At 39.1% G+C, this 26,027-nt stretch overlaps 1 protein-coding gene across 1 annotated transcript; it reads left to right on the top strand.

Moving 5' to 3' along the window:
- Positions 1 to 1,847: 1,847 nt before the first annotated feature.
- nrip2 (nuclear receptor interacting protein 2) lies at positions 1,848 to 25,783 on the top strand (the record flags this gene model as incomplete). Its single annotated transcript, XM_080051401.1, has 6 exons — positions 1,848 to 2,003; positions 15,692 to 16,006; positions 21,752 to 21,834; positions 22,493 to 22,590; positions 24,226 to 24,278; positions 25,655 to 25,783. The coding sequence occupies 6 exons, from the start codon at positions 1,848 to 1,850 to the stop codon at positions 25,781 to 25,783; spliced, it is 834 nt and encodes a 277-aa protein (XP_079907527.1).
- Positions 25,784 to 26,027: the final 244 nt, after the last annotated feature.

Raw genomic sequence — 26,027 nt, 5'->3', positions numbered from 1 at the left:
TTTTATTTTTTTAACCTTTATTCATACAGGTAAATCCCATTGAGACCGAAGACTCTTTTGCAAATTGAGTCATCTGCTTCAGAAATGTTCCTGGATCTGGAGAGGTTACACTCACCTCTGTGTACTATAGGTTTGTGAGGCTTAATTAGAAACCAGACAGTTTTCTCTAGTTGAATAAAAAGAGTTGAAAAAATATACTTATTTAAATCCCACAACTGTTGATGGAAACAACTTTCAATTCAAAACAGCTGATACCAGGCTAACATCATCCATGAAATCGGTCTCTTTGTGGCCGAAAAAACACACATTTACATTCAGCATAGCCTATTTAGTACCTTTCCAAAACGAATAATCCGCAAATTAGAAATCCAAGAAGAGACAGAAAAGAGGGCAACCAGCAGGGGTCAGCACATGCTTTTTTTAAAAACTTTAGCAGGGATTCAGTTCATAGTACAGTCCACCTCCACAAGGTCTCCCTCCTTCAAATAACTATTATGTATTATAATTTATCTCCAATTTTAAGCGCTTTCTTGTGACATTTACTTGCACTCGTTGAACATAAAAACAGCCTATAAATGCTACAAATGATGGGAAAAGTAACAGTTGGTTGTATCACATGATGCCCTCTATACCTGTAGGCTGAATCACCACATCACAAAAATAAAGTGTCATCAATTAGAGATCATGAACAAGATTGGATGTGATATATGTTTAGCTTTTGTTGATGTAGATGGATAGATAGATAGATAGATAGATAGATAGATAGATAGATAGATAGATAGATAGATAGATAGATAGATAGATTGGAAAATAGGTTATTTAATTGCCAAGCGGCTGCCATAGGGTAAGCCATGGGAAAATCAATTGTTGCCATCAATGGTCCAGATTGATCGTCTGTGTGCCCCCACACCTCCACAGTGAGGGGGCGAATCACAGCTCAGGAGGCTAATGCTGCAAACTGTGACAAGATACAGAGTGACAGGCTGTGTGTGTGCGTGCGTGCATGCGTGTGTGTGTGGCAACATCACTTCAAAGCCTATGATGAGGACAATCCGATGTTATATTGCAGATAATTATGCCAGTTGACAGTTTGTTGTTCTTGTAGATTTACAGTAAAGTGCATGAGTTTTTTAATGTGAGTAATTTGCAGTAAAAGGAAGAATCTTTTTTTCCTTTTTTTGGCGGTTTCTTGTGTGAGACTCAAGAGAGAAAATGTGCTCTGTATCTGGAGGTGAGCAGCAGCATGTATATGACTCGAGTGTGTGACAGCTAGAAGAGAGGAGGGGAACTACACACACACCCACTCACACACACACCAACAGAGAGAGAGAGAGAGAGAGAGAGAGAGAGAGAGAGAGAGAGAGAGAGAGAGAGAGAGATCCAAGGACAGGCGGCACTGAGAGGAGGGGACTACACACACTACTCCACATCCTCTTGTGAGAGACGGAGCAGATCTTAACACTCAGAAGGAAGAAGAAGAAGAAGATGCATGACTACATCAGCGGAGCATCCAGGACAGGAAAATAGCTTGTAAAACTACAAATACATGCCAAGGACTACAAAAAACAAGCCCTGAGGGAAGGACAAGCAGCATTTCACAGGAGGTGGCAAAACATTGTGGAAGAGGCAATCTTTTTTTAAAAAGGAAAATTCTATTCTACTCTGCTCTCTTGCTGTCTGTATAGAAAAGCTCCTGCGGTGTGTGCTACTGTGCTGTTGTGTAGGTTACAGTCTCCGTGCTTCATTGCCATTGCTAGAGAGAGAGAGAGAGAGAGAGAGAGAGAGAGAGAGAGAGAGAGAGAGAGAGAGAGAGAGAGAGACTGCTTTATTATAGTCCGAGTGAGACCATGAGTGAGGCAAAGAAAGGTGAGCTGGCCATCCGGGATAAAGCCATCCTGCACCAGCAGCGGCGTCTGAAGCAGGCCACCCAGTTCTCACACAAGGACTCGGCTGACCTCCTGCCCCTGGATGGACTCAAGAGGATGGGCACCACCAAAGACCTGGTGAGTGGACCAGCTAAATGAGCTCATTTTCAGTGTTTGTGTGTGTGTGTGTGTGTGTGTGTGTGTGTGTGTGTGTGTGTGTGTGTGTGTGTGTGTTTGTGTGTGCGTGTGTGTGTGTGACAGAATCGTACAATATACTGTAGGACCCTTGAGAACATTTAAGAGATTTGAGTACGAGGTGGGTAAAGTCATATTACATAATTAAAATTGATGCAGCAGTCTTTTTTTAATCCTTGCGTTTTTCTTTGTCTGAATGAGTGGACTCTAAGAGAATCTAAATGAGCAGTGACACTGGCAAATGACCTGGCAAACCTGGCAAATTACAATCAGTCCATGATTTACTCAAGTGGAGAGGCTGTGTGTGTGTGTGTGTGTGTGTGTGTGTGTGTGTGTGTGTGTGTGTGTGTGTGTGTGTGTGTGTGTGTATGTGTTTTGCCAGGTGCTTAAAGGTTGACGTTGAGGGGAGGTAAATGTAAGATTTCCTAAGGATATCCTGCAGCATGTTTGAGAACATTTCAGAGACTTGAGTACAAGGTGAAAGTCATATTACATCATAAAAATTGATGCAGCAAAATCAGAAATGTCTTTTTAGTCCTTGTGTTTTTCTTTGTCTAAATGAGTGTGAAGACCTTTAGAGAATCTAAATGAGTGCTTTAGACAATCAGTCCATGATTTACTCGAGTGAAGAGGCTAGTGTGTGTGTGTGTGTGTGTGTGTGTGTGTGTGTGTGTGTGTGTGTGTGTGTGTGTGAGTTCCTGGGTTCTTAAAGGTTGAGTTAGAGGGGAAGTAGATGTAGATGAGATCAGACATGTTATGCTAGTAGCGGCTAATGTAGACTGTTGCTCTAGCCTCAAGCAGAGATAAGGGGTCAGATCTCTGTTAAACTCATCTCTCTTACACTCCTAACCAAAAGATATGAATATTTTAACAGATAACTTTTTTTCACACGTGTAGTTGTTCTCCTAGAGACACGTTATTGGCCCAGTTCCCCTTTAATAGTCTAATTGCGACATTGTCAGCCATTTTTCTTCTCATTATTGATTATTTTGAAGATGATGTGCTTCATTAATGGGTCTATAAACTCACACAAAGACAAAAACTATTTTCCATGCCAGTTAGAGCAACATTTTGTGTCTTGATTTGCCAGACAAAAAAATATGTTCAGTTTCTGAAATAAAATCATATGCCATGTTTGCCTGAATTTTCTGTTGATTGAGGAGCAATGTATGCTTTATCTGGCCTTTAAAAGGTGGAGTCAGCAAATCTGCACAACGCATGTTGAAAAAAAAACTTTTCTGTCTAAAAGCATTCTCCAGAATCACGGATTCCACTTTTAAATTGTAAAATTCATGCATGAGGATCGACTATAGTGTCATAATACATGATGCATGTGATGCCCGTTTCCTCTTAGCGCTAATGCACCATGTGTGTACTGACTGTATGCGGTGAAGTGCAGCCTGGAAAAGGAAACTCATCATGGAAAGCCTCATGAAAGATTCAGAGTTTCACGCTCTACATACAGAGGGGACGCTGGAGAAAAGCCGGTTACAATGTGCATCGCTTTCAGATTAAGAGAGAGAGAGAGGTTGCTATACATACAGGAAACCACACACACACACACACACACACACACACACACACACACACACACACACACACACACACACACACACACACACACACACACACACACACACACACACACATGCACACTCTTGTACTTCTATCTGAGGACACTCATTGACATAATGCATTTCCCAGCCCCTAACCCTAACCTTATAACCTCAACCATCAAAACTGATTGCCTGAACCTCAACCTTTACAGTAATCTAATTCTAACATGAACCTTACAACCAAGTCTTAACCCTCAAACAGCCCCCCCCCTCACACACAGTTAAAAGTTGACATATAAGATGAAAGACAGCCCTAAATGTGAAGTGAGAAATCTTCACCTACTCTCTCCTCTCTAGAAAACCTTCTAAACCATCTTGCGCTGTTTTAAACCCTGGAGGAACTCCCTGTAAAAATCTTTAACAATTTATTACTGCGACTCTCTGCACTGACACAGTTCCCAGATTCCCCAGAGTTCTCTCCAACCGAACCTCGACACAATCTCTCTGTCGCAGGGTATGAGCCCCAGCAGCGTTCTGACTGTGCTCAGCCAAGATCTAACACTGTGAGCGAGGCCTTTTTATCAGCCACATTCTAAAACCAACATTTGCTGCTAGGAACACACTTCCCCTCCCCGTTCTATTCTTCTTTGACAAATCTAATAATAGACATGTTTCTTTTTCTCTCTCTGTCTTCCCTCCCTTATCGACACTGTGTTCCTGTAGTAACGTGTAATTAAAAAAGGGCCTGTGTGGCAATTATGAGTGGATGTCATTTCAGGTATAAATAGGCCTGTCTGTTCACCTGTTGTGTTATCTTTTTAATGGATATGAAAGCGTCGTTGTACCACATTGGTCCAGACTAAAAAAAAGTATCTCAACAGCTATTGGATGGATTTCCATTAACACTGGCACATACTTTCATGTTCCTCAGAGGATGAAATGCAACACTTTTGGTGATCACCTGCAAATCTTCTCTATAATACCTACTAAACACTATAGGACAATAAAATGAAAAAGCAAATCTACATGAAGATAAGATTTCCCTCAAACTCTATTAAAATCAATGGAGCGCAATTTACAACTCTTCCATCTCCTGCAGGGGCCTGCACACTCTCTTATCATAATACCAATTACCTTCTCCTCCAAGGCAGGATGAATCTCGTATAAGTGGTTATCAAAAAACCCCCAGAACACAGGGTGAGCCCCTCTGTGCAATTGGCATGGGTAACAAGGTTTTTTTTGTGTGTCAGAATAGCTGTGGGAGTTGAAATAACCAGCAGTCCTCAGCAGTGCCTGTAATCTCTCCACTGCAGACAGCTATACACCATTCAACTGAATAGACAAGAAAGCACATTGTGTTCTTCTGAAATGGCTCCCATGCAAAACCCCATCGCATACAAAAGAAGGAATCATCTGAATAAGGCCGACAGATACGTTTGTTAGTCTGTTGTCTGACTGAATACAATTCACAGTCTGTTTCAGTTTTTCTGCTGTTATTTTCCAGTTTCCAGTATCATTGTTTTTTTTAATTGAATTACAATACATGACAAATTAAAAATCAGTATTTTCAACAAACAAAAAGGTCAAACTTTAAATGTCAGACACAGATCTTTAAATTCTTACGTTTCCCTCATTTGTAAAATCAATATGATAGACTATACGGTTGAAGCCTGGTATTTTTTCAATTAGGATAAAGAGGTCACCTATATGTATAAATAGTCCTGTGTCAAGCCAAAACAACAACAACAAAACAACTATCAAACATTAGCTGGGCCTACCATCTCAAATGTTAAGATTTGATGCTTTTCTTCTGAACATCTTTGGGTCTTTGGATCAATGGTCAGACAAAACAAGAAATGTAGATATTTTTAACTGTGTTTGACACACACATGGATATTTATAAGACTAAAGAAGCATTATTCAGAACATTTTAAGACATATTAAGTAAGTTGCATCCCAATCTATGTTGCTGCTATTGAAGGAATAACATAATATTCAGGGAAATACACTTATGTACTTTCTTTAAATAAGAAAGACTCACTAGAGATGGTTTGCAAAGCCTATAGCTTGACTCGAAAAAGGCAAGCTATAGGCTGGCTATAGCCTTTGTTTTATCTTTACACAAAAGGAAATGAAAACATTTCAAACTATTCCTTTAAATATTCAAACGAATGGACTGCTGATGCACACTGCTTGTACCTAAAATCAGTAAACAATGGTAAATGCTCTTATTTTTTTATGCCACAGACAGTCCGACATTTTTATCTGTAGCCTGATCCCTCGTCCTCTACTTTAAATGCTGGCTGGCCTGGCCTGCCCAGTGTGTAGTTCGGCAGGGGAGCCTGTTATGTAAGAGTAAATTTGTTTTGCTGCTCTTTAGCCCGAGGTGCTCTCACTCTCAGCAGCAGCAGCAGCAGCATCATCACTACAGCCATGTGTGTGTGTGTGTGTGTGTGTGTGTGTGTGTGTGTGTGTGTGTGTGTGTGTGTGTGTGTGTGTGTGTGTGTGTGTGTATGTGAGTGGGGGGAGCAGTGAGCATGAAAAGGGCAAAACAAATCGCTTGAACGCAATATGCGATGGAGGGGAAGGGAAGAGACAGCTATGGGGTTGAGGAGGGTGCAGGGTTTAGTGGGGCTGCTATATTTATAAATACTGTGTCTACCATATACAGTATAATATATATATACATACATTTAATTTCCTCTCTGAACACTCAAGGTCACCGTACAGTAAAAACATCAAAATCAATACACATACAATACTGTACAATAAAAACATTGAAATCAATACACTAAAACACATGGTAGTAGAATGCACAGAATGCATACATTTATTTCATAGTGTGAATAATGAACAAGTCATGGATCTGCAGTGGTAAACAGATGGGTTGTGATTACTTTTTTAAAGTATGTTGTTGAGTCTGCATGGAGGATGTGTGTGGGTAGTGTTTTCCATAGTGTGGGTGCAACAGAGCTATATATATATAATATATACAGTACTGTATATTGCTACATAAAAGAAACGCAAGGTCTATTCAAAGACATACAACACACAAACCAATAGGCAATTATACCAATGTCCACGCATAGGTTACAGCATAATAATATAATCATGAGATATGTAACATGATGTTGGGCTTTGTGTAGATACTGTTTAGGGTGCAACAGCAGAGAATGAGAGTGTTAATGTGTGTGCCTGTTTGTTGGGTTGGCAACATTTTGAGTCCGGTTAAATGAACACCGGAGCTTAGCAGGGACCAAGTTATCGTGTAACCACAGTGTAAGCTAGTGTACACACTCAACCTTTTTTTCTCCTAAAGCTGCACAACAATGAGAGAGATAAGTGTACAGGCAGGATGTATAACTTTAAAGCTGTAAAATAACAAAGATCAATAGTTTAGAACCAAATATCATAATATACTCTCTATGTTGATATAGAAGTATAATGTATAAAATATAATTCATGTGTAGGTGGTTTTCCCCGAATTTTTGTCTTGTCTTGTATGAAAAACCTTTTGTAAAGCTAATATTAAAATGCCGCTTACATGTCGCATTGTGAGCACTATTACTTTGAAACTTAAAATAAAAAGGGTGTTAGTTAGTGAGCTTTAGATATGTGTATTAAGGGGGATTTTGTTACATTTGGATTATAGCTGTTTCCTCTTTTCCAGTATTAATGCTAAAATAAGCCATGGGTATGAACTTCTTATCCAACTCTCCAAGAGAAAGCAAATAAGATGTCCCCTAAACAATGTATGAAATGACCTATCAGCTAATTTCTGAATAGTCTTATATGTCAAATTTTTGGGAAATTCTTTTATGTTAAAATCCAACAACAACTCACATAAGACAGGTAATCGGTCACATTTCTGACAACATAAATGGTTTTAAAATGGGTAAAATGTAAAGTTATGATGGGAATAGACCTAATATAGATAACTGGATGCTTAAACATCAAGACAGCGTACTCTAAAACCTCACATTTTGCTGCCTGCTGCTTCATAAGCTCCCTGGAGCTCAGCTGTCCGTTTGCTCAAGTCCCCTGTCTAAAAGATTAGTGAGTCTGAAACCAGTGTGTGTGTGTGTGTGTGTGTGTGTGTGTGTGTGTGTGTGTGTGTGCGTGTGTATGTGTGTAAATTAGCGAAGGCCAATCTAATCGAGAAAGTAGAGCTTCCAGGTATTTCTGAGGATGATCAAAAGCTAAAGAACTGGGCTAGAATGTAAAACCATGGAAGGAACTGCAAGATTGGTCAAATTGAGCAATGCATTTGCTGTCTGCATTAAAGGTTAAGTGTGTTAATGGAATTGGGTTTTTAAGAACAGACTTGGTAGAAATGGAATGTAATATTCATAAGTATGTCTTCATTCGTGTATAATGGTTTGAAAAATACAAGTTACTATTTTGTATTACTTTAGAATGGCCCTCTTAGATATACTGCAGGAGGGGGGAGTGGGGGCATGTTTCTACAGTACCACAGAGCCGACAAACTGAGGCGTCCTGAAGAAATGCACCTGTTGGAAGACGAAGTGCTATCGAATAAACTAAATACATCTTCACCTCATCACTAGATATTGTGGAAAGACTTGAGGCAGTGGGGTATGATGACATCTTTCTTGTCCCTGAAGGCCAACTTAGCTTCTCAGAAAGAAAGGGGTTCGCAAAGGAGCGTTGCAATGTAGAACTTTCATCACCATTATGTCCAGTTATAGCAACAACAAAAAAAAGCCTGTCACATTTAAAAGTCATTTCTAAAAGGTGAACTAGTGTTGAAAGGTGCTGTTCTTCCGTCAAACCAGATTCTTGTCAACCTGCTGAACCCCTGTCCTTTCAAAAAGTGGTGAGATATACAAGCAGAAGGTATGCAGTGCCGCTCATCTCAGAAAATGTGTTTGTGCCGTTTACATAGCAAATTGATTCCTGAAGCACTCTCAGCTCTCCCAACTCAATTGTTTTTTTTGAGCAGCCATTCAAAGTAAACATAAAAAAACAACAATTTCTGCAACAGTGCAATCACCGGGCTCTCTGATTTTTTTTTTTTTTTTTTGCCTCTTCTTCTTGTGTCTGTTCCCCCTGAAAAACAAACCGTGTTAAAGGTATAGTCAGCGGTTATGGTGAATGCGCGTTGTAAAAATAATTTGTCAAAATCATTGAATATCCTCACAATCCACTACCTGACCATACTGTGTGTGTGTGCACTGAAAGAAATCTGGTGTTAATACGCAGCCTATAAACTAGTATGTTAACACAGGGTATGTAAACAAAGGGGCCCACCGTAGCTAGCAACATGCCCATTTACAGCACCTAGGTTGTGTATTAACACTGGATTTTTATTCCATCGCATACACAAGTAGCGGATCTTGAGGAGATATTCACTGATTTTGACAAGAAGTGTTCTTTTCATAACAAGCATTCTCCAGAATCGGTTTCGGATGCGGGACGTTATTATTAGCTTTGGGGTAATTGGGTGGTGCGAGAGAGAGGTTACTGTGATCCTGTCTCGGTCTGTGTCATGGGCGGGAGCAGACTCCCCTCAGCTGCCCCCCTCTGTGCACAGCCAGGCTAAAAATACCCCACAAAAACGAAAAACAGACCAAACAGCAGAGGAGGGGAGAAAGCACGACCCAGAGACTTTAGAGTTAGGATGACTTTGTTCGTTTGTTGGGTATATCGGCAGGTGTGACACACAATAAAAGTGGGCCCAATAATAATCTCTGTGTTTTTAAATCATCGGAAGTGAAAGGAAAAAGTCACATATAATTCCCAGAAATATTTGTGTGAAAGCAAAATGTGAATCATAAAATAATAATAACAATTCACATGCAGGTGAGCATTTAACCGTTGATTGCAATCAGCTAATTAGTTATCATATTAGCACAATACGTAAGCCTCTCTAATGGGATCAAATCAAGCTACACATTTGAAATAATTGTATTTCCTGGAGTTTTGGTTGATGAAAAATGTCCTGCAGAGAAAGAAAGACAGAAAGAAATGTATAAAATTAGGAAGTGTATGGGTGTTTGGATGGTGTAGTGCGATGGCAGCAGATGTGAAGCTGCCGGAGCCTCCATGGTCTCTGCGACAGGAAGTCAGCCGCGGGGGGGACTGCCATCTGAAAGAGGGCATTAGAACGCTGACGTGACCGAGATGAGTCTGCTGCAGTCAGATAATTAGTCCACATGGCAATCAGCCTCTAGTCTGACTCACAGAGGGAGAAACACAGGCAGAAAGAAGAGGAGAAAATGAGTGCTGCTGGAGTCAAACATTAACAGTTGCCTTTCTGTCAACACTGGTAAAATATTGGTTTGGAATGGTTAAAGGTAAAAGGTCAGGTCGACACCACACCATCAGCAAAATCAGCAACAGGTCAGGCATGACTAGACACAGAAGAACAACAGAGTTCATGAGAGTTAATCCCCTAACAATATCATTTTAGAAATTCAGGTTTTATATTTATATTTATACAGTGGGGTCCAAAAGTCAGAGACCAATTTAAAAATCGTAAAAAATTTTTTTGTAAAAACCTGGAAGTAATCAGAAGGTTTGAGGATTTAAAGAACATTTAAAAACACAAGTTGCTGGGGAACCATCTGGGGTCGTCAGGTTTTTCCAAAAAGCTCAAAACGCATGTTGTCATAAAAGCAAAAACAGGGACGAAACCAAATACCAAAATATTCTGAAACTCAGATATTAGGCTGATATTATTATTGCTGATGGTAGAAAAATTTGAAGCAAATGCAAAATAGAAGAATCTGGACTTCTGGACTCTTTTGACCCTTATGTGTGTTCAAATTTAATCTGAAAAGTAACAAGTAATTCAAGTAGTACAATATTTCCTTCTGAATTGTAGAAGATTACAGGTTTGAAGTATATCAAAGTAACCTTCAAATGAAAACACTCACCTTGGCACGCTGTGCAAAAATGAACAAGTAGATTCCACCGCAGCTACTGCCAATTTCACCTCCGCTGTTACATACCAGTGTAACAATTCACTGTGAAAGTGGGTTGTGTGGTGCATAAACCATAGAGTTTGATGGGACAATGCTGCCTGCTGTCTTCATTAGATTTCTTGGCACTTATTGTACGAGGAAGTGTTGTGATTGACGCCTGCTCCCAGATACTCGGCCTGTTAACAAGCAGTCAGTGCTGCTCTCCACACACTGTTGTTCTTGTAATGATACTGAAAAACGAAACATTTAATTTTAATGGATTTTTGTCACTCCCAAATCAATCTTTTCTTTTACATACAATTTGGGGGATAATCTTCCTCTGAGTTTTTGCAAACGACATGATGCTTCGGGGGATGGCAATAGAAAGTAATTATGATGTGTATTCAGCACTGTAGCCTACAGCTTGAGCTCATATTTTTCCTATTTTTGCAAATTGGCACCATTCAACAAATTATGCCAAGTTAGCTGGTAGCAGTGTCATTTTAGTAAAAATGTTTAGCCCCAAAGGGTACATATGTACAATTTCTTCATAATGTTAAGGTACAATGTCAGGAGACAGTGTGTGATAAGCTAAACACTAAAGAAAAAGTAAGGCAAAATATATACTTGTGGGCTATGTTTGAATTGCATTGAAACAATATTAATACAAGTTTTTTAAGTAGTTTCTGGATTGAACAGACAAGGGTTAAAAATAAGTAATGAATGTCAACTGTATAAAGCTATGCCCCAGAGACAAGCGGTTGTACCCCTAAAGGTACCATAATGTGTCTTATTTTCTAAGAGTGTGCAGCCATGACGCTTAGGGTTTTAAAGTACCTCAATTTCTTCCATTTAACCTTACTTCACCTCAGACAGTCTGGCAATCTTCACTTCACGTCTCCAAATCTCCTGCCTCACAGTTCAAAAACCTTCTGCACTTTATATAAAAAGCCCAAAAGGATCACAAGTACATCCGGTAACGTGCTAAAATTGCCAAGTTCTCTGAGCTACAAAGCAGACATCAGGGCACATGTGGCAGCAGTGAACGTCGCCTGCTATAGACAACAGGATTTGCCCACCAGCTGACCCCAGAGCGCAGCCAGGGCTCGGCGAAGAACAGACGCCAGAGAATTCAGAATAATGTCTGAAATTACATTGTGTTCCCTTGCATAACAGATATTATCTTTGCTTCCCTGCAGTCTCGCAAAGAAAACAGGAGGAAAAGGATCTCTTGGAAAGAAATATTCAAACTACTTCCCTACTCTTCTGTCTACAAACTGTCTACAAACTGTTGGTTTGTCTTTTAGTTTTATGTCACATTTAAACTATAAAATTATATTTGTTAAAATTAAATAGTAAAGGCTGAACGTATGGACAATTTGAGTGTTTAAAACTAATTGCTTTTGGCAGCAGAGCATTTCGTACTCTCTTTTTGTACACAGACACAAGACAGAACAAAATCCAGTAAATTAGTGTTTTCATTCAATTTCTCTAAAATGATATTAAAAAAATAACAGACCTTACCTTGACCAGCCACTATTTTGCAATGCCTTAAACAAGCGGTTTTTTTACTTGCAAAAAAAAAGATAATTATTTCTATTATATGTGTTATCAAGCCAATGAATGAACCATAGAACGAAGAGGTCAATGTAGAATATGATGAGGACAAACAGAGAGAGGACAAGGACAATTTCAACACAACAAGACAAAAAAAACAATAGGCTCCTGATTGAATTTGATTAGTTTGGATGTCGAGGAGCTCAACGTGACGTAAATGATTCCTTTTAGCATTTCTCTCATATAAGGCTCAGGGATTGGGTTGGTTTTAGGGAATAAGTCTAATCAACAAAAGGCAGACATACTGTCTGATTTCAATGGATTGCAGTGAAAGAGGTGAGGAGACAAAGAAGTGATAAGGAGGGAGAAGAGAGGTGAGGGCATGTGAGGAAATGTAAGTAAAAGAACAGATAAAAGTAAATCTAATGGGAGAAAGTGAAAGGCAGTTGAAAGATTGAAAGATCTGAAAGATGAGGGATGTATGGAAACAATGCCACATGTAGTTGATATTTGGCAGGACAAAATGTGACTTGTAATTTTAATAAAAGGGAGGAGAAATGGAAAGAGGAAAGGTGAAAAGAGAGTTGAGAGATGTTATCCGTAGGAGAGAGATGAAAGAAGAATATCTATGCTAGGCTACTGTATATTCCTTATATGACAACATGAGGGGAACAATTCGAGCATATTTGAATAATGGGGTGGGGGGATCTTTTCCCCACAATATATATTATACTTAAAGCCTTGGATGTCAAGAAGGGAGTGAGGTTGTAAAGAGGACAGATGGAAGGAAAGAAGGGATGTTATCAGGAAGAGAGATGAAAGGAGGTAGAGATGAAAACTGAGAGATAAAAAAGGAGAGAGAGATGTGAAGAGGCCATTTTTACTCCCTGCCTGATTATAAACCGGCTCAGAGCAGCTCGGCCGCAGCTGGAGCTCACAGAGGAACGAATGGGCTGGATCAAACTCAGTCACACGCGCTGGTCATTACTGGTTTGAAGTGTTGTTTGTATACAGATGAAGGGAGGGAGGTCTAGGAACAGCAAGATGTGTGTGACAGAAACATGGATATACTGTATTTTTGTTACCGTATTTTTTTTTTTTTTTTTCAATTTGACCAGACACATATCACTGCACTATTATCTGGTTTGAAGTGTTGTCGTTTTGGCCCGGGAGCCTATAATGTACTGATGAATGAAGGGAGGTCTATGAAAAGCAGGAAATGTGGAACTGAAACATATAGGGGCCTACAGTATATGCATAGAGTTTGAGGTCAGACTGCATTGGAAATTATAATATAATAATAATATATAATATATTTTTCTACAGTATTTCATTATTTTGTTGTAAAAGGTGAATTAGTTCATTTTGACCCGACACATATCCCTCCTGTATTATTTATTGGGGTGTCGGATGGAGCTGCTCCTTCAACACACTGATGTCTGACACCAAAGTGCCAGTGACACATAATGACAGATCCCAGAGAGCGCGACCACGGAACACTGAGACATGGCCGGGCATGAGATCACATTATTACAGCCATGTTAAGGTCATAGAGCCATATTTCTCGAGGGGGCCCCACTGTGCCTATTTCTTCTTCTTATTTTGTTCTCTTTCTTATTTTCTCTTGCCTCTATGCTGTTCTTGCCTGCACATACGGTAAAATCCTCCTACATTCATACAGCAGAATCTAACACAGCTTGTGTGCATTTTATTGAAGCATATCATCGAAAAATGACCAGTAATTTTGGCGGGGAAAAGCAACAAAAAAAAACAGGGAAGAGAATAGCAGCATTTATATCCCACATTTCTTCTTTCTCTCGTAGTAGGGGTTGGAACAACCCAATCAAAGATGCTTGAGAGAGTTTGTAATGGCTCATTTTTCTTTGCGATAGCAGCCACATCATCCAAAATTGCTGTCTAGCATCAAATCACTCAAGCAGTCATTTTCACTGAATTCTCAAAAGCTCCATATCCTGCTCTAAGAGACATGAAAAGTCTCCAGGAAAATGGGCCATAATGTCTGCACATGTAATGGGGGTTAAGGCCATGAAATGACCCAAAAGAGCTTGCCAATCTTAAAAGTGTTTACCCTAACAGTGGGTAATAGTAGCATTCAAAGGGTTGTAAAGAGGACAGGCAAACCCATTTCTGTAAAAGTGTATTGACCACAGGCTCTGTTGATAGCATTCGGCAAAGAGGACAGAGAGGAGGAAATACAATGGAGGCCCATCCGCTAACATTATAAACTCAGAAACAGGAGGAATAACTTGAAAGTGACTATAGTGTTGGGGGACCCGCTCTTTTTAAAGTGTGCTTGTCTGTCTGAGATTCCGTGCCCAGGCAGACTCTGTGCCGGTTGGAACAGCAATATGATTACAGAGGAACAGGCATCTTGAATATAATTTAATGTTTATAAGATCCAGAAAGAAAAGCCAGTCGCCGACCACATGTTGTTTAGAAAAAAAGCTGAATAAATCATGATCTTCTTCTTGATATTAATCAAATATATATAATATAATATAATTTGTAACATAAATGTTGTGCTTTACATAGGGAGAAGCACCAGTCATGTCATGAATAAATATAGTCTGAAAACGGGTTTATGTATAGCATTGTCAAAAATTGACTTTTTGAAGTGCTTTGTGCATTGATCCTACAAAGTGAGCAACTGCTTTTCGACTATTGACTCCAGGGAGCAAAAACACCACCACCAGGCTTATGGAGCCTAAAGATAATATATAGCAGAAAACCTTGAACGTCATTTGACAGTTATTATAAGAGATCTTCTACTTATACCTTGAAATGCATTTCATGACATTATATGTTCTCATTTATGGTAGTTTAGACAGCATTTTTAGTTTTGACTGAAGCTAAAGACACCAATTTAAATCTGTGTGTGTGTGTGTGTGTGTGTGTGTGTGTGTGTGTGTGTGTGTGTGTGTGTGTGTGTGTGTGTGTGTGTGTGTGTGTGTGTGTGTTATTGTGTACGGGTTGGAAGGAGGAGGAGGCACTGAAATGTCACAGAACAGTTAAAGGAACATGTTAAAGGAACATGTTCCTTTAACACAACAACCTACATATCTCGTTTTTTTGTTTCTTACAGATTGAATGTATCTTGTGTCACAAGCTATCTGTGACTGTGACGTTTCGAGATTATTTTATTATAAATATTCATCTTAAAAGGGGGTAGGAGAGCAGACAACACCTCTAATATTAATAGAATTCACTCATATATAGCAGCCACTCTCTTACATTGTTCAAATCAACAGTATTTATTAACCTCGATTTGATTTGACCTTAACTAAAGGTTACTTGTATGATCAATTAATTTGCTGAAAAATGAAAAATATCCATCCTAGTTTCTCAGACTCCAAGGTCATGTCTTCAGATATCTTGTTTTGTACGACAAAGAATCCGATACCCCCAAAATATTAAATATGAATATTTTATGTAACCATACGTTTGAGGTGTTTAATGGTGCCCTTGGTAGCTTGACGGAATTGCCAAACTTTTCTTAATACTAAGTACGCCTCTGTTGCTAAGAAAAACCTTGCCATCTGACACCCATTTCTTTCATATCTCCCCTCCATAGCAACCTCACAGCATCGTGCAGCGGCGCCTGTTGGGAGGTGACATCACTCGGCTGCGCGGAGAAGCACGGGACGTTAACGGCAGGATACGTTCCCCTCTGGCCGACAGTAAAGACGGTGCCCTTGACCCGGAGGAGAGGAGCGAGAGCACGGCCGAAGACTCCACAGAGGAGGGGGGGTCCCTGGAGGAAAGCGAGAGAAGTCTACGGTCCGACGAAGAGGACGACAACAGTGAAGCAGGAGCCGGACAGACGGCAGAGAAAGCCCAAGGCACGGGGAGCTCTGCCCTCCTCACAGCTCTTCTTGTTCAATGCAAGGTACTGTATAAGGTGTACTCCTAGCTTGCATTAAAGGTCAACTTTTATGCTCATTTTAATAGTTCAAAATTCAAATTTTGGTTTCTATTAGGATCTATTTTCATAGTGTAGTTTTGTATTTTTTTACTTTATATTTCTCACAGTGCCATTGCTGAATCTCCTCTTTTCAGCCTCTGTCTAAAATGCTCCGTTTTAGAGCATGTCTCATATTTTTGTTGGGGTACCAAGCCGTCTGAAAGGGTCCCAAAGGGGTTTATATTCTGACCGCGGCTATATCCATCCGGCATAAACCCCACCTACCAAGAATGGGTACTGTATAGGCAGTGGAAACGCAGGCCAGATCTACGGTTACCATGCCCGGCCAAACCGCGCTGTGCCGCACTGAACTGTGCTTCTCAGTGGAAACTAGGCTTATGACATAGTCTCCTAGCTCACATTCTAGTCTTTGACATTTTCTACTACAGCATGCAAACTGAAAAGAAGCAAGCACAAGAAAAGAGCTCCATTCTGCTCCATTGACTCATTATTCAAGCCCACTTTTCATGAACTCTCTCTTTGCGACACATGAAAAGCTTTGTGGGACCCGGGGGCTGTCTTGTCTGGATGAGAACAAATAGATTTCTGAGTCATGCTGATTAGAAATCCGACCTGGTTCACATGTTCCCATAGGCCCCAAATGGATTAGATGAAAGTTCAAGGGCTTGAAATGGACAAAAATACTAGATTGGCATTCAAGTTTGTGCGGTAGCTTATCTAAACTCATGCAGTAACCAACAAGTGACCCTCTCAATCAGGGTTTCATTTTGTCTACCCGTAAACCACAGTGGCTCTAGTCACCCCTTGATGGTGTTGAGGACCCACTTGGACTCGAGTAACATTTCTGTGGGAGTCTAACATTCTAATATTTTCTTATAATTTATGGTCACAAAACCTCTGCTATCATGTTTGGATGGCTGGTCAAAAGATTTCAAAGATTTCAAAGAAGTAGCAGTGGACGATATATGGTGACCTTAAGTCCCGGATAAAGCACTGGATCCTACATTTCCCATAATGCCGCTCAATAATGTTTCCTTTACTCTCTCTGTGCCTGTTATATGGCCACATCTTTCATCTGTCATTAGAAGCCCCTTGTGTCAGAGAGTAGACTGACTTTCATGTGTAAAAATGATTGAGGTGCCCTTTAAATAAATTACGAAATATATTCAACTAGTAATCAGTGTTCTGTTGTCAACCCAGTCAAGAGTAACAATGAAGTAAGTAGACAACTGCGCCAACATTATGTGTGCAGTGACTCAGTGTTTTTGTCTTCTCTTACAATTTGTCTCAAACACACATTGGGCACTAATGGTTGTCTGGTCTCAAAGCTCCCTGCGGTCCCCCCATCAAACACAACACTCATCACTCCACAATGACTAATGTCTGCAGAAAGGGCACACACAAATTATAATCGAGGGATTCAGTTTGTCCGCAAGACAATTTTTCTCATCTCACCACCAGTGATGATTTATTCATTTTCTAACACAAGGTTGGTGTAAAACTAAAACAGACTTTTATTATTACATAAAGTTATCGTTTTTTCCCCTCCTTTTAGATCAGTCGAGTTAGCAATTATTGAGAACACCTCTTGACAAAATCACTTTTTTGTCAAAATCAGTGAATATCTGCTCAATATCCGCTACCTGTCTGAAATGTGTGCGATGTAGAAAAAACTGGTGCTAATAGACAGCCTAGGATCTGTAAACAGGTATGTAAACAAAGAGGCCCACTGTAGCTAGCCTGTTTACAGAGCCTATATGCTGTGTATTAAAACTCAACCCCCCCCCCCCCAAGCATTTTCCAGATTTGAACACTGCTGTCTAATGCTGAAATTATGAGTTAATATGAAAAAAGAAAAATTGGCAGCAATTTTGATAATGGATTTCTCATTTACTGAGCAAAGGTGTCAACAATTAGCTGCCTTTCTGTATATTACATTTATTATTGTAAATTGAATAGATTTCTGGTTCAGACAAATTGAGCAACATGGAGACATCCCCTCAGACATGTTTGACTATTGTCTTACATTTATTGGCTTAATTATGAAGTGATAAAAAAATAATAATAATATGAACAAAGAAGTAAACAAGTTGCATTCTATTAACAAATTGTATGTTAAAGCTCATCAAGTACAAAGATAGAAGAGAGTTTCATAGATTCTATTAGTAACAAAACCTAGTTGACCTCCATCAATCAATCTGGAAGCCATGTATGACACCAAGGACTGTTATTTTCCTTTGAAATAAATCAATGCACTGATCAAACTGCTGATTGCTGCAGTTCCCTGTGGTGTTACATTGTAGCACTTCTTCTGCATGTTTTTCAAATGAGTAACTCACTTTGAACACTTCTGGTAGATCCAGCGTTTTCTTCTATTACTCATTGTGCTTTGCTCGGTTTAAATCATCAACTTATTGGATGCAAAGTGTTCCTTAGTTATACACTCGGTAGCTATTTTTAAAACATCGATCGGGGGGAGCGATTTTTCTGCACTGCCGGGAGTGAGACAAAAGAGCTGGCTTGTGGGCCTGCTGATAGGGACAAAACAGGCTCATCTAACGCTCTATACAGAGTGTGTGTGTGTGTGTGTGTGTGTGTGTGTGTGTGTGTGTGTGTGTTTGAGGGATCAAAACAAGGCTCACGGAAACTGAGAATTTTTTTTTCCATGGGTAAGTGGAATTATCCTCAGGTCAGGCAGATAGGGTATTGATTTACGACGGGGAGATATATATACAGGCACAGGAACCTGGATGGTTTCATTAAAAACCCAAGTGGATGTTGTAAATTCTCTTAATATAAAGAGCGAGGACTTAAGTTGGCTTCAATCATCATAACATTTTAAATGTTGTAGTTGTACATTAATTCTTTCCACACCATCCAACCTGTGATATAAATCTCATAAAACTTATCATTTTAAAAGGCATACATTGGCTTAGGGCTATAGGAGAGATCGGGGTAATTTGTCACACGGGTAGGTTGTCACAATCGTTATATCTCGGAACCAGAAGGCGATGTCTGTTAAATTTTGGTATGTAAATATCCACAACTGGGATCAGAGGTCGCCTACATAGTCTTCATTGGAGTTAGACTGCTGCATTTGAGTTGAGAGGACTGTTAGTGTTTTTCATGTCAAATTGAAAGTATTTAGCTCCTCAGTATTTTTCTTCTAGGCTTTTACACAATGGGTTTATAACAAAACACTTGTTACCCTAAAAAAGTGTAAAGGGTAAGCTATAGTTTAGATTGTTTTTAGCAAGCTAATTAGTTGTCAGATGGTTGTTGGCCTTGATGCTAGCAATAAATTCCAGTTTGGGTTGGTCGTCACATTTTTTGGGGGGTTGGTTGTCACATGTTATCCATAGGGTGCAGCCAGGAAAGGAACCCAATAACAAAAGAAAATGTCAAGCTGTATCCTCACTGACACCCCAGAGAAGGAGAGAATTGAGCAGGAAAGGCAGCTAGCATGCAAAAGAGAAAAAGGGCAACAAAATCAAAACGACCCAGTGCATTCCAAACTAGACCAGTTGCCAAGGCTACTGCACCCCAGTGCACTCCACCCCAGCTGGGGAAGAAGAGAAAGAGACAGGAGGAGGAATCTTCATCAGATGAAGAGGATAGTTTATGTTTGGTTTGTGTGGAAACGTTCTCCAGCACCCGTTCAGGGGAGGTAAGGGAGAAGTGTTGTATGTGCAACCAGTGGGCACACAATCTCTGCTTAGTTAGAGTGAGCAGACCCTACATTTGCCATCACTGTAACTCAGATAGTGAATGTGTGTATCCTAGAGTAGGCTATTATTGTTGGACCTGTTTGTTTTGTTCTTTATGTTGTTAGATACAGTAGGTTGGTCTTAATATGTATTTCCTTTTTGTTAATTCCTTGCTCATTTTGTGTTAAGATGCGTAAAGTTATGTAGGCCTATTTTTCAACTTGACAATGAAATTAAACTTTCAAATGTAGTTCTGCTTTCTTACCTTCTTTTTACGATTTTTCCTATAAAGATAACATTGTGACAAACAACCCCATAGTGTGTGACAACCGACCCCTTGATGGGGTTGGTTGTCACAATGTGTTAGAGTGTCTTTGATGGCAAATTTCTTCTTTATTACAATAAGTTAGAAAAGGCGAGGGGTTCACATTTCAAGCCAACACCTTAAGCTTCAATTTAATGTAGGAATGACTATTGAAAGATGTTTAGGTGATGAGCAATTCTCACTAGAGTAAAAAGTGTGCCTACTTACCCCGGTCTCCCCTACTGTAGCATTCGTAGCTTGTAAATATCCATTATTTTCCACAGCTGCGTCTGTGAGGACTTAAAGCTTGTTCAATAAATATTTAATTAGGCCTACTAAGAAGAACATTATCGTTTCTTGAGCTGTAGTTTATCTGAAGGCTACACTTTTAATTTATACATGGTTTTTACCGAAATGAACTAATTTGCTTTTTGGTACAAGTTACATGAGAAAAAGCCCACTCATATTAGCTAGTTGCTAACTGTGTCTGTCTGCATGGCAGTTAGTGAACAGTCTGGTTTGAGAGCACACAATGCTTTGAGAGTGGCAACAGGGAACTAATACAGGAAAGTTTGTGGCCAGAAAACCAAAACAATGAGCTAAAACATTATAAAAAGCACTGCATAGCTACGTATATTTAAGACATTCTTTGCGGGTTTGTGACTAAGAGTCATTTGATCCACCATATTATAAAAACATTGTGCTTTAAAAGCTTAACACCTCCATGATACTCAGTGAAAAGTTGTTTGGTTAATTATGATCTTAATGCACTCACTAATAACTCATTAATTAATATTTAATGTCGGAAAGATCGAAGTACACTCGACAAACCGAAGAATCAGCATCTTGTTAGGAAATAGAGTCAGCAAAATGAACTGAACAGGTTTAGCTAATAATCAGGAGAACAACTCATGTGATCTTTGATTGGATAGCCTACAGAGTTCTCCTGTTGGTTTACTTGTTAACTTGATGACTAACTGTTCCAAATGTCAGCAGCATTTGATAAATGGAGTAAAACATTAAAGCCTCCAAAACAAAATCAACACGGATTAAGTAACAAACATTAAAATTACAAGACAACTGCTGGCTTGGAAATCTGCACTAAAAGAGAGGTGCATTTTGTTTGTGCAAAGTTAATTAAAGCTATAGTGCGTAACTTATGTTGCCCACATCAGTTCTGAGTAATTACAACAACAGATTCGCGCATATACATGAGGTAAGCCTTTGGTTATCGCACATGGATTTTGTACCTTCTGCTGTACGTCGAGGTTCTTTCTTAGCAGTATAGAATCAACAACTGAAACTTACAGGGAGAGTTTTGTGGAGCTGAAAGGCTTAATCAACTTTGTGTCAACTCCCTTGGTAATTGCCTTGAATGTAACATCATCATCTGAAAAAGTTACGTACTATAGCTTTAACAGCCGACTTTGACTTTTTTTTCCGGTTTGGCGGTCTCACAGGTGTGAAGGAGGAATACATTTGTTCAAAAGAAAATAAAGTTTTCAAAAGCTTCCCAAACTTGTGCTGTAGGGACTTGACTTCACTTGCTGTGTGCAACGGTGACATGACTGATGTGTGAGATCAAAATGTGACACCAAAATCCCTCCTGTGTGTGTGTGTGTGCGTGTGTGTGTTTTTTTGTGTGTGTGTGTGTGTGTGTGTGTGTGTGTGTGTGTGTGTGTGTGTCTCCCCTTACAGTGCTGCGAAACTGAAGTCAAGGCATCCATCGATACGGGCCGCCGACACAACCACATCTCCACCTCCTGCTGCCAGAGGCTGGGGTGAGAAAATCCATGCTCTTAGCTGCAAAAACAACACATTTATTAACCTGCCGCCGCCTTTTGAAATGTTTTGAAGTCGTTTACAAAGGGCTTTGCTAAAAATCAATACAAGGCAAACACTTAAAGCTCAGGCTGCTGTTACATGACTATCATGTTGTAGGGCTATGTTTTTAAGTTATCTGCTTTTATTACACCAGTGCACAATAAAATTACTATTAAATTAATCTTAATAATAAAAAATAAAGAAATATTTAAAAAGAGTAAATTAAGGAGATATTTAATAATGATAGCATATATTTTAAGGCAGGTTTTTCCAGCTACATGACCTGACAAGACCTTCATCTTCAAGAAAATACATTAAAATGCCAAATAAAGCTCAGTCTCTTACATCAGGGTCTGTGTACTGCCTCAAGAGCCTGAAGAGAATGTGATTTATTATCTCATTATAACTTCTAATAAACTCCCAGGGCTTACGGATAAACAGTTATGGCTTATAAAATTGTTCATCTTCAAAATGTCATTGCTTATAAAAAAAACACATAAAAAAACCTTTTGAGTGACATTTCAATAAGCAAAGTTGATGCAAGTCATCACAGAGAGAGACATAGGATAAAAAATGTATCTGTGTGTGTGTGTGTGTGTGTTTCTGTGTTATTAGACTGGTGCCCAATTCTCCGTGTGGAGGGAGCAGCTCAGTGACGGGTCTGCAGCTGCAGTTGGGCCGACAGACGGTCCAGTGTTCAGCCTATGTCAAAGGTAAGTGGTGATCCAAGGAAATAAAGTCAAACTAATTACGCATTATACTGTAGGCAGATACAATGTTGTTCAATGTAACTGATAACAGTCTCTGTCCATTGATTTTGAGGTGTCCTCATAAAACCCATCATTGCCTGATGTATCAGTGGGTGTCTGAGGAGTTAGGCTAGGGAGATATTTGTGTATGTGTGAATGTATTTTGTATTCTTAGTGTACTTTTGTTGGAAAATCACAGGGGAATTTTGTTGTCTTCGATATGCAAGACATAGTGCAGATTTTACAACCAAGATTTCAGGACCCCATCTGAAATGAGAAGATTCATCTCAAGGGGTTTATCCTTCGAAAAAACTCTCAAACTCTCATATCTAGACAGACACCACACTTAATATTCAGACAGTGCATCCTACTTTGTCTTCATTAAACACCCAAGTAAAAAACGACCATGGAAACAAAAGGACAGTTATAGGTCAACATGAAAAATGGTTCGCAGTAATGAGCAATATTTTCCCGGCAAGTGCAAGTCTGTTTTTGCTGATCTTTAACACTTCTTTATATTTACAATGCAGCACATAATGATGTACAGTTTGCGCTCATTGCGAGCGTTGACATCTGCTCTTCCAAGAGTGCCAGGTTCATGTTTTGTTAGTTTAATTTAAAAAAAAGATTAATTGTCACCGTGGACAAAGAAACATCATTGCCAACAGAAACCTAACCTCAAAAACAGAAAATATAAATATTGAGGAATTGAGTTTTATAAACAATTTTTTTTCTTCAGATTAACCCTAACCCCACAGGCAATGGTCCAAAGATTAAAAAATAAAAACCTTGAGATAATTACGCAGATAATAAACAAAAATGGTCCAAAATTTAGGAGAGGAAAAAAGTACATCCGCGTCATCTGTGACCCTTTGCATCACGATCCATCTCTGGAAGGGAATACCAGAGTTTATTTTTGGTCATGAAGACGGTTAGCTTTCCTTTTAAGGACACTTGGGACACAAATAACGTTGTTTTGGGGTTTCTTTTTACTTGAATTTGAGGGTCATTATCTTACAGTGTTCTGCTTTTGTAAGAGATATATGAAGACATACAGTAAATGGATAAAACCCCTTCATGGATGTTTAGAACAGAAACCCAAATGCACCTGAATATGGGCTAACAATGTGCTGAAACTAGTTTTACTGGATTTAACGTGTTGATAAGTGATTTTCAGAGGTGCAGTTAGATTTTGTACCTTTGGAAAGAGACAGGCAGCGGTTTCCTCCTGTTTCAAGTATGCTAAGCTAAGCTAACCAGCTTCATGTTGACTGTACAGACCTGAGAGTAGTATCAAACTTCTCATCTAAACTTGGCAAGAATGTGAATTACATTATTTCCCAAAATGTTAAGACAAAAATCCAAAAGCTTCTCTTAAATCTAAAACCCACTCCATTCCCAAATTCATACACCTTATCATATCAACACTCGTTAATACAAGAATGAATCATTTAGTTTTGATGAAGATTAACCTGGATTGAGGCTAATGTGTGCATGATCAGACACAGACTGTTGATGAATGGGAATTGGAGTAGCTTTTCATGAAGCATTTACTAAAAAATTCATTTTCGTTTCCATTCTTTCTTCTTTGACTTTCAGACGACGAGGCGTTCGAGCTGTGCCTGGGTCTCCACACTCTGTTGGAACTTAAAGTAAGATCCTCATCTGGTTTGCTAATATTTTGTTTCCCTTATCAGGTGTGTTTTTATCATTATTATAATTTTTTTTTAAAGAACAAGCTGTGGGAACTTCTCAACAGGCTTTAAAAAAACTAAAACGGGGAAATGATTGCTCGTAGGAAAATGGGGCATTTCAGGAGGAAAGATGGAGGCAAAATCTCAACTTCTTAAGAAAGCCATTATATTTATTGTTATCTATAGAGGGAAAGCTATGAAGTGCTATAGAGGCCCACTGTGCGGGTAAAACCCAGATAAGAGCGAATTTAAGAAAAATCCTTTGAGCTAGAATCTTTTTAATTTGCACCTTCAAAAACGCAATTTTAAACCCCATGAAAAGACTATTCACCAATCTGAAGGTAGAGCTCTTTCTAATGCTAGTATTTCATGTGCTGCATCTGGTCAATATCCTCCTAAAAAATCTAATTATAGTGGGACTTAAGGGGAATGAAAAGAAAATCAGCCCTTGAGGACATTGTTACGTGTAAGGAACATTTCAATCAAAGCCTGTACTTAGCTTTCTCTTCATGAGCTTTATTGAAATGTTTAAAATGGAGAACTGCACAAGCAACTAATCCCTGCTTTCAACTGAAGGACTCCTCAGAGATATAGTCGAAGGTCATCGTCATATTAAACCCTATAGGATAAGATGCTTGAATCTTCTGTGTTGTCTACAAATGACTTGTTTTGTTCGCCTGACAGTCCAAAACCCCCCAAAAAATGTAGAATACAACTATAAACGGCAAAAACTTCTGTCCACTGATAAACATAAAGAACACGCACTTAACTGATCTGAACAACATTGGTCATGTATTCACAAACTGAAATTAACGACTTCTACTTCAAATGTAGGTCATTGAGTGATTTTGCCTTTCTCAGACTGTTAACCTTGGATATAAGGCCTGAAGGAAATGTGAATATTTACAGAAAAACCTGAATAAACAGAAATTCTTTTTCGTTGCTGAGTATGTTTTTATCGTGCCCTACTCCGTAAATCATCTACTGAACCTCCTGATTTGTCTTTTGACCTCTGTTAACCGACGTATTACTCATTAATCATTCGGTTTCACCATCTATTTTGTCACTGTTATTATTGTCATCACTGTAATTGTCATTTAATTGACTGTTTGTCATTCAATTGACTCAGATTTTATTGCTTAACTTTTTTTCCTTTTTTTGTTCTTTATTGCAATCAATGTAAAGCACTTTGAACTACAAATAACTTATAATAATAATATATATAATATATATATATATATATATATATATATATATATATATATATATATATATATATATATATATATATATAAAAATTTTGTTTGATTGATTGATCTGTGTCCTCTCCATAGTGCTGCCTGGACCTGAGTAGCCGTATTCTGAAGTTGCGGGGCTGCGGTGAGGAGCTGCCTTTCCTGAACCCAACGACCGATAGCCAGTGCCAACAACAACAACAACATGACACCAATGAAAACCTGTGAGACGGAAATAACCCTTCGAAAAAAATCTCTCGAATCGGTTGCAGCAATGTGGCGCGATTGCCGTTTGTGTCTGGGACCGTCCGATCGATCACAGTGTCTCTCATACACACACACACACACACACACTGCCAGAACATGGACAGAGCATTCGCATTAACCATCGTTCTTGAGTTTACATCATTTGTGTTTGTAGAATCGAGACCTTCAACATGATTACATCTTCTTATATTAAATTAGTCTAGAG

This window comes from Ammodytes marinus, assembly GCF_949987685.1.
Source record: "Ammodytes marinus genome assembly, chromosome: 22".
Taxonomy (NCBI): domain Eukaryota; kingdom Metazoa; phylum Chordata; class Actinopteri; order Uranoscopiformes; family Ammodytidae; genus Ammodytes; species Ammodytes marinus.
This window is presented reverse-complemented; position numbering and strand designations above follow the sequence as displayed.